The 13266-nt window shown below is 42.9% G+C and overlaps 1 protein-coding gene across 1 annotated transcript in view; it reads right to left on the bottom strand.

Moving 5' to 3' along the window:
- The window catches only part of LOC109936146 (phospholipase D1), an 83185-nt gene that overhangs the window by 59688 nt on the left and 10231 nt on the right, over positions 1 to 13266 (bottom strand). The window contains exons 2-9 of the mRNA XM_048604541.1: positions 10774 to 10870; positions 7352 to 7444; positions 6337 to 6489; positions 4199 to 4348; positions 3745 to 3828; positions 2759 to 2840; positions 2093 to 2203; positions 1067 to 1273 (exon numbers count right to left, since the gene is read on the bottom strand). Of these exons, the coding sequence (XP_048460498.1) occupies positions 1067 to 1273; positions 2093 to 2203; positions 2759 to 2840; positions 3745 to 3828; positions 4199 to 4348; positions 6337 to 6489; positions 7352 to 7444; positions 10774 to 10870 (977 nt within the window). The remainder of the gene's footprint in view (positions 1 to 1066; positions 1274 to 2092; positions 2204 to 2758; positions 2841 to 3744; positions 3829 to 4198; positions 4349 to 6336; positions 6490 to 7351; positions 7445 to 10773; positions 10871 to 13266) is intronic.

The following is a 13266-nucleotide window of genomic DNA, read 5'->3' as shown; positions in this document are numbered from 1 at the left end:
TCTCTCCCTATTTATTTCAGAACCCCCTTCCCCTCCCCCATTTCTGAAGAAGGGTCTAGGCCTGAAACGTCAGCCTTCCTGCTCCTATGAAGCTGCTTGGCCTGCTGTGTTCAACCAGCTCTACGCCTTCTTGAGCTAAAATCAACATTGTTATAAAATTCAGATTGGAATTTCCTGTTTGAATCACAACTTTCTGGAAGTTTTAGATATTGGGATGAAAGTCATTTCCAGATGATCCAGCTTGAGAAAACAATGCAACCAGGCCAGGAACACACAAGTGAACAGTATTTCAGACAGCAGCTTTTGGACACAAAGAGAAAAAATGGATTAGTAGCAGTTGCACCGGAAGACTCTCTCTCCCTCCCTCACTATTTCTCTTGACCTCTTGGAAACAATGCCCAGTGATAAAGTATTTGAAGAGATATCCATCCACCAAGAACTCAAAGATATTTGAAATTCTTGTCACTGCTGAGGATACAAATTATCAAGTGAATGATCATGGTCTCAGGTTAAACCTAATGCGTCATTGACATTAGGAGTTTTTATTTAAACTGACAAATCTTGATTTACTTTATATTCTCCCCTTTACAAACTTTATACTAGCATGTGCGTGTGTGTTTGATGTTGTGTTTTATTCTTTTGAATGGTTTTAACAAGTAATTTAATTATTTTTTCTTCACTCAAGAAAACGTCATAATTGGCTCATTCATTTTGATCTGGCAAACTACATTTTAATTAAAATGTGATATAGCTACGTACTTAAAATTTTTGCTGTGGCTAATTATGTGAATTAAAAAGACAGAAGTTGATTCACTCCTCCTCACCCAGTCATAAAAATCCATACACACACACAGGCACGCACACGTACGTGCACATGCACATGCACATGCACGCGCAGACACACACACATCACACATGAACAGATAGTCACATGTGCACATAGATATACAAGAACACACCCAGGCATTAGTGAACACACACACACACACGCACACACGCGCACACGCACACAAGCTGGTGCCACACCCACAATAGGTAAAGGAAAACATGTCGTCTCTCTTCTTACCATTTGGTTGTTGGACGCAATGGACTGAGAGCAAACATTCCGTGAGACACTGCCCACATCGGTCAGCCGATGCTCATCATCATCCCACCTTCCGTATGCCAAGTCAATGCCACCAACAAATGCAACTGACTGGTCAATGACGACAATCTTCTCATGGTGTGCCCACAGATATACAGAGGAGGAGACATGGTCTGGGTGTCTCATCACCTATCAGTGCACAATTAGCAAAATGTTCAAGATTCATCAAAACTGATGTGGGAAATAATGGGAATGTTTGGAAGAGTTTCACATGCGGAAGCACATTTCCAGAACTTGGCCAAAGTACATTTAGGACCTCATTAATGTGCCATATTTCTAGTAGCAGAAGTTGTGGGTTTGAAATGGTTTGGAAAGATACAGAGGCATTAAGCAACCCAGATTGTGAGGTTGTAACCAGCAGGAAAGATTGAACAGGTTGGAATTCTTTCCACTCGAGAAATGAAGACTGAGGGGTGACCTGATAGAGAAACAGGATTGATCAGATAAACATGGAGAAAATATTTCCATGTGGGAAGGAGACCAGAACAAGGGGCCATAGAGATAAGACAGTCACTGATAACAAAAACAAAGTTGCTGGAAAAGCTCAGCAGATCTGGCAGCATATGTGGAGGAGAAAACAGAGTTAACGTTTCGGGTCCGGTGACCCTTCCTCAGAACAGTCACTGATAAATCCAATTGGAAATTCAGGAGAAATGTTGTTACCCAAAGAGTGGTGACAATGTGGACTACTCGACCATAGGAAACAGTTGAGGCAGGGATACATTGAAGTGGGAATCTAGATAAATGTATGAGGGAGAAACAAATAGAAGGATTTACAGATTGGATGAGAGATTGGATGATATGGAGAATATATATCAACAGGCACCAGACAGATTCAATGGTCTGTGTTATACTACTGAAAAACATTGTGTCTTTCATTTCCAACACCAACATCTGGAGATGTATGCTGAACCGCTTGTTTCACACCACAAGACAAAGGCAACGCACCTTAATGTTGGGGTGAAGATGCATTAGTGTCCGCTTGCTATATTCACTGTTGATGCCGAGAGCAAGCTCCACCTCTTTGTAGAGAATCACAAAAATCTTCACCCCTTGTTGCTGCCGTGATAGGAAGGGAGAAAAATCAATTCAAACCAGCATCACTTCATCTATCGACAATAATCACAAAATACACATGGAATCACAAATCACATTCGGGTGGCTTGGGGGATAAATACTGCCCAGAACACGGAGGAGAATATCACTGCTCTTCCTGGAAATACATCCACCTGAGAAGGCAGAGCGAGCTTTGGTTTAATGCCCCACCTGAAAAAAATGGCTCCTCTGACACTATAGCACACACTCAGTGCAGGCATCAAGAGTGTCAGCTTGGATAATAGGCTCAAGTCTCTGATGTGGGGCTTGGGCAAGTGACCTCTTGACTGAATGGCATGACCAACACCCAATGGAGAAGGTTGAGGCCACAGGATCTACTCCCCACTATGGGCATTATCCTGACACAGGAGAGTTTGAGAAGGGAGAAGGTAAAGGGCAGTCAGCAAGCCACCCTCCCTTGCTCGATTAACATGATTAAAGACGATCTAAGCCACAGGCAGTGCGTGTGGATTTGCTCTATAAGACCCACAGGTACAGACACATTGGAGAAGAACTCACAGCTTTGCGTTTGAGTACGTAGTCCAGCCTCCAATAATTCCCTTCCACCACGGGCCTCTTGAGAAAGATTTCCGGACTCAGCCTGGGAACCCACATGTCAAAGAGCAGAAGAGTGTTAAAACAGTTAATTTTCAGAACTAGAATTCCATCTCAGTTCTGAAACTAATCACTGCTGCAGGACTAACCCACAGGAAGTCAGCAGGGCTGTGGGACCTCACTGTCACTGGGGAATGTTGAGACAAGTATGTTAACAGCAAATGAGATTTGTCACCCAACTCAATCCTATCCTTTGCCAACATCCACAAGGACAAAAAATATTTTTATAGTACACTTAACAAACTTGGAGAATGGCATTTCCCAGGAATGTTTACCACCGAAAATTAGATACCAAGTCACATATGAAAGTAATTAAGAAACTGTTCAGCATTTGTCAGAGTCAATGTTGAAAGCCTGTTTCACCCAGGATGCAAAGTCTAGACTAGGGAGTCACGGGTCATATTCAGGGGTCAGCATTTTGGAATTGGAGGAGGAGAAGTTTCTTCCCTCAGACGGTTATGTAGTTTTGGAATTCTCTATCCATTGGAGCTGTGGTTGCTCAGTAGTTGCATACATTCAAGACAGAGGTTGGTCAATGTTTAAGAATTAAGCAAATCAAAGCATTGGGGATTTGAGGCCACAATTAAACCAGTCATGATTTTATTGAATGGCAGATCAGGCTTGAGGGGCCATTACTGTTCCTAATTCCTATGAGGTTGGGTGAACAAAAGTTTGGTCTACGAAGAAGGTTTAAAGTAGCCCTCAGTAGCACATGAGGTACAAAGGAAGGCTTCCTGCTCCTGAGCCAGCAATGTTTATTTCCCGGTTGCTTTTTAACAATGTGCAACAATACAAACTGAACCAGCCTTTGGTGCATTGACAAAACCCAAAGTAAAAAGAGGAAAGGTAATTTAATCACCAACATTACGTCAAAGCAGTGGTCTACGTACCACCAATCTGTGATGAATATTTCCTCTCTTGCATCTTCCAAAGCATCTGCCAAATCTTCAAAGTATCCTTTAGCGTTGACATACCTGTGAATAAAGGGAAGACAGCTTAAAAGGCTTTCATCCTGGGCAGCATCTCTTCATATCTCAGACTTGAAAGATAGTAAGGTGAGCCAGTGGGGCAGTAAGTAGTTTGCGGAGGGGTAAGGATTAGAGAGTGCAGGGAGCGAAGCTGAGCCAGTGTGGAGTGGTCAGGGGGTGAAAGAGCAAGAGCGAGAGGTGGTGGATAGAGAAGTGTAAAGGTGTGGGTTGGGCAGAGAGGAATATTGGTTGATCAGCTGAAAATGTTCTCCCTCTTAAGATTTAATGGACTCTTGCTGTGCTGGTACTTTCCATCACAGCCACATTTAGGAATCAAAATATATAGTTTCCTGTATAGTGCTCTCTGATTGGTTACCATTTGCATAGTGTATTTTCATGCACGGCTCCAAAGGATTTGAAACGCTGGTCTTCAAGGAAGGCTTTAGCATGTTTCTGAATTAACTCTTCAATCTCTTGACCCCACCAGCGAGCATGACGGTAATTGTTGCATTTGATGATCAAAGTCCTGAATTAGAACAGAAAGAACATCATCCAATCAATGTTTCAATGTCTGTCAATACTAACCCTCTGACAGTGCGGCACTCCCACAGCACCGACCCTCCGGCAGCGCGGCACTCCCACAGCACCGACCCTCCGGCAGCGCGGCACTCCCACAGCACCGACCCTCCAGCAGCGCGGCACACCCTCAGTACCGACCCCCCATCTGTGTGGACCACCCTCAGTACCGACCCCCAATCTCTGTGGACCACCCTCAGTACTGAACCCCATCTGTGTGGACCACCCTCAGTATTGACCCTCCATCTGTGTGGACCACCCTCAGTACTGACCCTCCATCTGTGTGGACCACCCTCAGTACTGACCCTCCATCTGTCCAGATCTCCTTCAACACACCTTCCAACCAAGCAGACCACCCTCAGTTTTGTTTTAAGTATGTCAGCTTGAACCTTCTTCTGTCATCCTTGAACTCTCAGCTTTTCCCACGGTTCAGAGATTCTTAACCACTGGGTTACAACAAGCTGGAGGGGCCATTTATTGTTTGGCTCCAGTTACCTCAAGTGCAGTCATACGATACATTAAAATTTTCTGAAAAAAACTCTGCTGAATTGGGTTAATGAGGCAGTGTCAATGATATGAATTGCTCTCTGTACACACTTAATGATTTCTCAGTAGCAACAAAACTTATGATTAAATGTTCCTGGATTCAACAAAAAGCAATCAATAATCTCCTAGAAATATTTCCTCTTCATTCTTCCATCTGTACAGACCTTTCCAGGTAACCAATTGTCGATTAAATTTTCGATTTTTGGATTCATCCTGCCACATTGGACCTTAATGTAATTATGAATTTACACAGTCCTGTGTCATGATTGACTTTACTCCTGTCAATATTTGTATGATGCATCTGTAAATTGATATCGCCTTGGGAACCGAACCATAATACCAAACAGAACGAGTCAGGCTGACCCTGGTAGCTATCAATCTTTGGCCAGTTATCTCTCTGGAATGTTCAATGGAAATTCCTTGTAGATTAAAGAGGGAAGATTGTGTCATTGTTACTTTAGGGCATGCTGGCTACATATTCTCCTCACATCCATCATCATCCCATGAGGCTGATAATGATTCATTGGGCGAATCTCTGGAGGTGACTTCCAAAGGTTGATTCCAACTCGACAACCTTTAGGTCTTCGGAGATTTAAATGCAGCGGCCCAAACACGTCATACTATTCCATCTGGGCTTAGTCCAGTGTTTCATTCAAGTCCACTACAACAACAGCAACTTGCATTCACGCAGCATCTTTTAATAAAGTAAAGCATCCCAAGCAAGTCACAAGAACATTACCAAACACAATTTGCCAGCTGGGAGTGGGTTATGGTTAAGTTTTAGCTCTCTTTTGTAGCCTGAAGCTATGGACAGAGATGGAAGAATCTCCAATTTCCTTCCATTACTCAGATGACTGGGAATTTCTCCCACTCTTACTGCCTGTCATTGGATGTACTGGAAGGATTTGCAGTTTGGTACTCAACCTGTTGCACTACAATGAGTGAATCTACATTGGCCTGCAGTGAACCGGGCTGGTGAACTTTTGTTGCACTCCCTCTAGGGCAATAATATCTTTCTTGTAGTAAGGTGACCAAGACCTGTACACAGAACCCCACCAAAAGCAGTGTGATAATAATGGGATCTAGTGATTTTGGTTCAGGATCACAGGGAGAGCTTCCCCTGCTGTTCCTGGGTTTCTGACCATGAAACAATCCACTATCAGCTGAGAAGACAACGAGAATCTCAGTTTATCATTCCATCCACAAGACAGCACTTCCAATTGGCGGCATTCCCACAACACTGCACCAAGTATGTCAGCTTAGTGTAGATGCTCAAATAGAGTGGGGTTTGAACCCATTACCTTTCTGACTCTGAGCCAAGGTTACTTCCCTCTGAGCCATGACCATCGATCCATCGTTGGTGTGACGAAATGAAGATGGCCTGTGTCATACCTGGATAAATTGTCGATTCTGATGCCATATTTTGTCTCAGTGTCTTTGGCTCCCAATTTGATGCTGAATTCTTTGTCCACGAGTAGAACAAAGGCAATAGCTCCTGAGTCTGGTTTCATGTACAGGAGGAAGGAATCTTTCACTACCAGCCATCTGCGGGGACAAAGTATAGAAATTGTACTTAGATCAGAAACTACCGACATCTCCATGTCCTGTGGAGCACATAGCTTCAATAGTTCTAAAAGGAAATGATTGAGACAGACCTCACAGGTGACTGCAACAACAACTCGCATTGAGTGTAAGGAGCTCACTCTGGTATCTGTTGCTCACCCTCTCCTGCCTAAGCCCAGCTGCTGATGAGACCCACATCCGCCTCTTTGCTACCTCCACACTTCATCTATTTCTGTAGTCTCCTGACCAATACCCCCCACCTTCCAGACTCCTTTGACTTCAATTCATCCAAAACACTGTCACCCATCTCTTAACTTGCATCAAATCCCATTCACCCACCACTCCCTGTGGTCTCTGACCTACAGGACTCCGGCAACACTTCAACAATAGAATTTTCATGCATGGTTACAAATTACTGTGTGGCCTCATCCTGTCTTAAACCTCTCTGATTTTTCTGCTCTCTTCCCTTTCTGGCCTCATGCACATTCCTGATTTGAAATGCTCTACCACTGGCAGCTGTGCCTTCAGCTGCCTGAGTCCAAGGCTCTGGAATTCCTTGCATATCCACCTTCCTCTGTCTCAGTCCACTTTCAGGCCTATCACAGCAACTGAGGTTTTAGTGGCTTATTATAATGCGATTTTGCTTGATAATCACTTCAATGAAGGGCTTTGGGATATTTTTACTGGTGTTACAGATGTTATATAAATGCAAGGTGCCATTGTTGTTGAACTAGTGAGCGTTGTTCAAGACCATTGATTGAAGCTGCTATCATGAGCACTGCCTTTCTCTCTATGGATGACACACTAATTAACAGAAGCCCTAACAAATGCCCATGTTACTTACCTCTTGGACCAACGATAACAGACTTGACTTCTCCCGCAACAGTTGAGGCCTGGAATCCTGTGTCCCCCAGAACGTTTCATCACATAACCTTCCCTATAAACAAGAAGGAATTTTAATTAATTTCCAATGATCCCCACAAACAAGGGAACGTCTCTAACACAAGAGAGGGTCAATTTCTACTTTTAGGATATGGGTGATGGAATTAATTTTGAATGAAGATTGGGGTAGGCCCATCAGCCCCTCAAGTGTGCTCCACCATTCAGTAAGACCATTGATCCTCACCTATCAGTGATAATCTTTCACTCTCTTCGTTAATAAGTGTCTATTCATCCAACACTTGATTGGTTTTTCTAATTACTAGCTGTGAGCTAGTGATAGGACATTGTTTCCCCTCTGGTCACCTGGTTTGCTAAGGACTCCCCAGCTATTGGGAGTGAATGTCAATGACACTGTTGAAAATAAAGTGTGGGGACAGCCCCAGGCTAATGTTCTGGGAAATTCGGTTCAAATCTCACTGTGGCAGATGTGAGATTTTGAATTCAACAAAAAGCTGGAATTAAAAGCTAGTCTATTGTAAACAAAAAACATGTAACTACAGTCAATTGTCATAAAAAATAATTTGATTCACTAGCGGCCTTTAGCGAAAGGAATCTGCCATCCTTATCTAGAATGGCCTATGTGTGACTCCAGACATAGGAATAGAGAAAAGGGAGAGGAATAGGCCATTCGGCCCTATGTGTCTGCTAAGCCATTCATTTGGATCAACTAAATAGCCTACTCCATATCCTTTGATCCCTTTAGCCCCAAGTGCCATATTCAACTTCTTCTTGAAATTATGCAATGTAATGTCCTTGACTGCTTTCTGTGGTAGAGAATTCCATAGGCTCACCATACTCTGGACGAAGAAATTTCTCCTCGTCTCAGACCTAGGTGGTTTATCCTGTACTTTTAAACTGTGACCCTTGTTTCCGGACTCCCCAGCCATCAGAATCATATCTCCTCTGTTTGGTCCTGTTATACCTGTTAGATTTGATTGGTTAGTCACTCAGCAAGCCACTCATTTCCAGAGCAATTAGGGATGGTCAGCGACATTCACTCCTCCTGAATGAATAGCAGAAAAGGAAAATAACTGGGGCATTGAAAGGAAATTGTTTCTAGCAGATTTTCTTTGAATACTTTTATTATTAATTGTAAAATTATTGGGGATTGGAAAGGACAAACTGAAAATTAAGAAGTAGCCAATCAGGTCTGATTGGTTGCGTGTCAGATGAACATGTCAGTCAGCGAATGGCAGCAGTGTGGGCCAGGCAGTTGGAGAGCAGACATTGGGTGATCCTGTATGTCCATTTGAGTTGGCAACCAAAGTTATGTATCTGATTCCATTTCCAAAGACAAATCATCTCTGTTTCTCTATGCAGTTTCGGCCCCTCAGTGAGATTGACAGGACCGACAGGAAGTCACTGACCATCACTAAGTTTCACCTCAGCTTTCACACACACACTCAATCTCTCTCTCACCCTCATTCATTCTCTCTCTTTCACACACACACACTAACGCTCACACACACATACTTGCTCTCTCACACACACACACACACATATTATCTCTCTCTCTCTCACAAACATACTCACACTCTTTCCTACACGCACACACACACTCTCCCTCACTCAAACACACATTCTTATGCAAACATACTCACACAGTCTCTCACACACATTCTCACATACATACTCTCTCCCACATACACTCTCTCACATTGTCTGTCTCACTCTCACACACACACACAAACTCATCCATACCCTCAATCTCTCATACACACACACACGCATACACTTTCTCACATACACACACTCTCTCTCCAACATAGACACACTCACTCTCTCCCCGACACATTCACTCTCTCTCTTTCACACACATGCATTTTCTCACACACACACTTTCTCCCACACGAACACAATCTCTCTCACACACACACACTCAAGTCTGTCTGTATTCTCACAGTCATCCATTGGGAGGCTCTATTTGAAGATATGTGGTGATTGGAAAATGACGGCTAACACAGATATAGAGCAGGGCTGGAACTGAGGCTCTGATGAACTCCCTTGAAATTTTCTCAGTCAGAAACCCACAGAATAATACAACACAGAATGAGGCCATTTGGTTCATCATGCATATGGTAGTGTTTTGAAACACCGAAAACTATCATCTACTTCATCCATGCAATCCTGCCAATTTTCCTGGCCATGTTATTATCCACACTTCTCTTTTGAAAGTTACTATCACTTCAATTTCCTTCGAAAATCCAAAAGCATCTTAATCCACTTTATAAAAAACAATTCATCTTATTTGGTTTCTTTTGTCAATAATGTCAAATCTTTGTCAGTCTGATTACTAACCCGTCTTGGCTACATGATCAAAACCCTTCATGATTTGAAACCACTTCACCTTAAACTTCCTTTTTGATGCAACTGAGCGATCATCAGAGAAGAGAGTCAGAAGTCAGGCATATTGGTGTTGGTCAGGAGTAAGCTATCGGTCCACATGTGGTAAGGATGGCAAATTTCTTTCCCAAAATGAATTTTAGGGAAGTTGTTGGGTTTTCATGACAATCTGACAGTTTCTTGGTCACATTTACTGAGATCAGGAGCTAGATTTTCACTAGATGTGGGTTTGGGACCTGATGGGGAGGCAATTTGAAAACCGCAGCCAGGGAAATTGGCTCAGGACTCTTACTGTTTCAAGGCATTTTATAATTTTCAAAGCGCGGGTAGGTGTAATGAACAGGGAAGGCACAAGATGTCAATTAATGAGCCATTATACTCCTTAAAGGTTAAGGTTTCTGCTTTATTTTGGGGAACTGGAACAGCCTAGTATATGTTAATAGACAGCTGTCAAAGCTAGTTCCAGTTGATCTGGCTTTGCTGTTTGTAACCTGCTTTTTTCTGGGGCCTACCCAAGGTGCGTGCCCTGGGTCATCATTTCCCCTGAATGGCCCTTTCCAACCTCAACATTAGTTGGCCTTTTGAGGAACTGCCCGCTATAAAATGCAAGACTATGGCAGTCTCCAACATGGATGCCATCTGCCTTTACCACTGGTGGCGAACAAACAGTTCCTGCCTCCATTTGTGCAGTAAGATTTCTGTGATTGTGTAATTCTTGATCTTAGTGACACCCTGGCTCAAGTTTTTCTGGGATGCCAGAGTAAGAAATATGTTATTAATCTTACAGGAAAGGCTGTGTGAGGGGGATAGCAAAGGGAGTGGGAAGTTCAAGTTGCCATAACACATGCAATAGGCCAAATGTTCAAAATCTCTATCTCCATAATGATTCATGAAGTGTAACAGAGCTTGAATTGAATTGAATTTGCTTTATTGTCAGAATGCTGAAAGACCTAGTTGAAAGACAGACTAATTCTCACTTACAGGCCCTTAGGTCCCAGATGATGAATGAATGAGAGCTGACTGATGCCAATAAATTCCATCTGTAGAAATAAAAGTCGTAATTTGCATTTATATAGCACTTTTCAAAACCTCAGAACATCCTAAAACATGTTATAGCTGATGAAATGCAGTCACTCTTGCAGTGGAGGAAACTCATAGCTAATATGTGCACAGCAAGCTCCCAGAAGAATTTGCAGTTGCAGTGGGTTCCATCCCTATGCCTGGGTCAGAAGCTCTGGGTTTGAATCCAAATCCAGAACTTGATGACCACACATTCATAATACAATGAAATGTAGAGTGTCAAGCTGTAAAATCCTCCCAGTGACGGGCTGTAAGGGCAGAAGGAATTTCTGGCTGTCACCCTTACTTTTGTCACTGAGCAGCTGGTTGAGTAAACAGTCTGAGAGGGTGACGTTTGGTCATCATTCCCTCTTCATCTCTTCAGAATATGACTGCCTTGTGGATTATCTCTTACCCAACGATATATTCAGCTCCACTGATCATACAGATGGTAGTCTGAATAATTTGCTGGGTATTGTTTCCCACTGACCCCGTTATCTATGTGTGATATCCCAGGCAGCAACAGCAGCATTCCCCTAGTAACCAGAATGAACATATGTACCTTTCACACACGGCCACATTCAGTCAATTTTCGAGAAGAGGGACTGAGCAAGCACTTGGACAGAAGACATTTCAATGGATGTGGGTAATTCAACCAGACCTTCAAATCAAGGTCAGATGTGAAGTTAGGAAACACATCTTCAGACAAAGGCTGGGAGAAGTGTGGAACTATTTTACACAAGTTGTTTCTTCTGGAGGTCAAGTTAAATTTCAAATAAAAATATAAAGGCCTGGCAGCATCTTTGGAGAGAGAAGCAGAGTTAACATTTCGAGTCCAATGACCTTTCTTCAGAACTTCTGCAGCATCCTCAGTTCTTTGTTTTAGAACTGAGGAAGGGTCACTGGACTCGCAACATTAACTCTGTTTCTCTCTCCACAGATGCAGCCAGATCTATTGAGTTTCTCCAGCATTTTCTGCTCTTATTTCAGATTTCCAGCATCTGTGGTATTTTACTTTTTACTTTAAATCTCAGGTGGGCAGATTGTTGCTCAGCATTGCAATATTCCCAATTGGGACATGGTGCCAACATGGATAGAGGGGACTAAAGACCATGAACACTTTGAATTATATAATAAGATTTTTTCTTTATTCATTCATGGGATGAGGGTGTCACTGACCAGGCAGCATTTATTGCCCATCCCTAATTGCCCAGAGGGCAGTCAAGAGTCAACCACATTGCTGTGGGTCTGGAGTCACATGTAGGCCAGGCCAGGTAAAGATGGCAGTTTCCTTCCCTAAAGGACATTTGTGAACCAGATGGTTTTATTCCGACAATCAGCAATGGATTCATGACTCATCATTAGACTCTTAACTCTAGATATTTTACTGAATTCAAATTCCCCTATCTGCCATGGTGGGATTTGGACCCGGGTCCCCAGAACATTATCTGGGTCTCTGGATTAACAGTCCAACAATAATACCACTACACCATTGACCCCCCAGCCTGAATGTTCCTGTGAGCCATTAGATTTCTATTTCACAGTGAGGGAACTTCCATTGAGATAAGAAGTCAGTCTTGCATGGACCCTGATCCATCATTTCATAAGACCACTGATCTATCCCCTCAACTCCACTTTACACTCCTCCTCACCCACCCCAAACCAAGTCTCTGTATGATGTAATTAACTTAATTCAATAAATAATAATGAAAGCACTATTGTGACCCTTCATGGTGAGTCACCTTTCTTGACTTACACAAAATGGCATTCAACTTACTTCCAATATCCTTTTGGATACCAGGTCTTTCTCTCCAGAGATTGTGATTAGATATATTTTCTAACCAACCTGCTCAGAGACATTTTTACAAAACTTTGGGGCAGGTGAGACTTGAACCTAGCTCAGAGGTAGGGACAGTACCACTGCACCACAAGGCCCTCAAAGTCATGATTGCATTCATAATTCCCAAATACCTCCTTGCTATGACCTTCTCTTGATCTAATCATCCTTGCATTTCACAGAAATGGAAAGGGATCAAAGACATTTCAAAACTGTTTGTTGTGTCCTGTTTATGTTTAAATTATCAGGGTCAGGTTGTGAACAGCCTATCTTTCACAGGAAATAATAATCAAGACGCCAGATTCTTCATTTTTAACTTGTGCAAATAAACTGTGAAAAGGAATACTTTATTTTAATCCTCCATCCGTTCTGTGGAAAGCTGTTTGAAGGATCCTGAATCACGATGGTCCAATAGCAGGGGAAGGCCATCTGTGAATGATGGTAGTCAGAGATAGCAGGAACTGCAGATGCTGGAGAATCTGAGATTACAAGGTGCAGAGCTGGATGAACACAGCAGGCCAAGCAGCATCAGAGGAGCAGGAAGGCTGACGTTTCAGGCCCAGACCCTTCTTCAGAAA

This window comes from Rhincodon typus, chromosome 13 (assembly GCF_021869965.1).
Source record: "Rhincodon typus isolate 14 chromosome 13, sRhiTyp1.1, whole genome shotgun sequence".
Classification (NCBI taxonomy): domain Eukaryota; kingdom Metazoa; phylum Chordata; class Chondrichthyes; order Orectolobiformes; family Rhincodontidae; genus Rhincodon; species Rhincodon typus.
The sequence above is the reverse complement of the archived record's forward strand: the minus strand, read 5'-3'. Positions and strand labels throughout refer to the sequence as shown.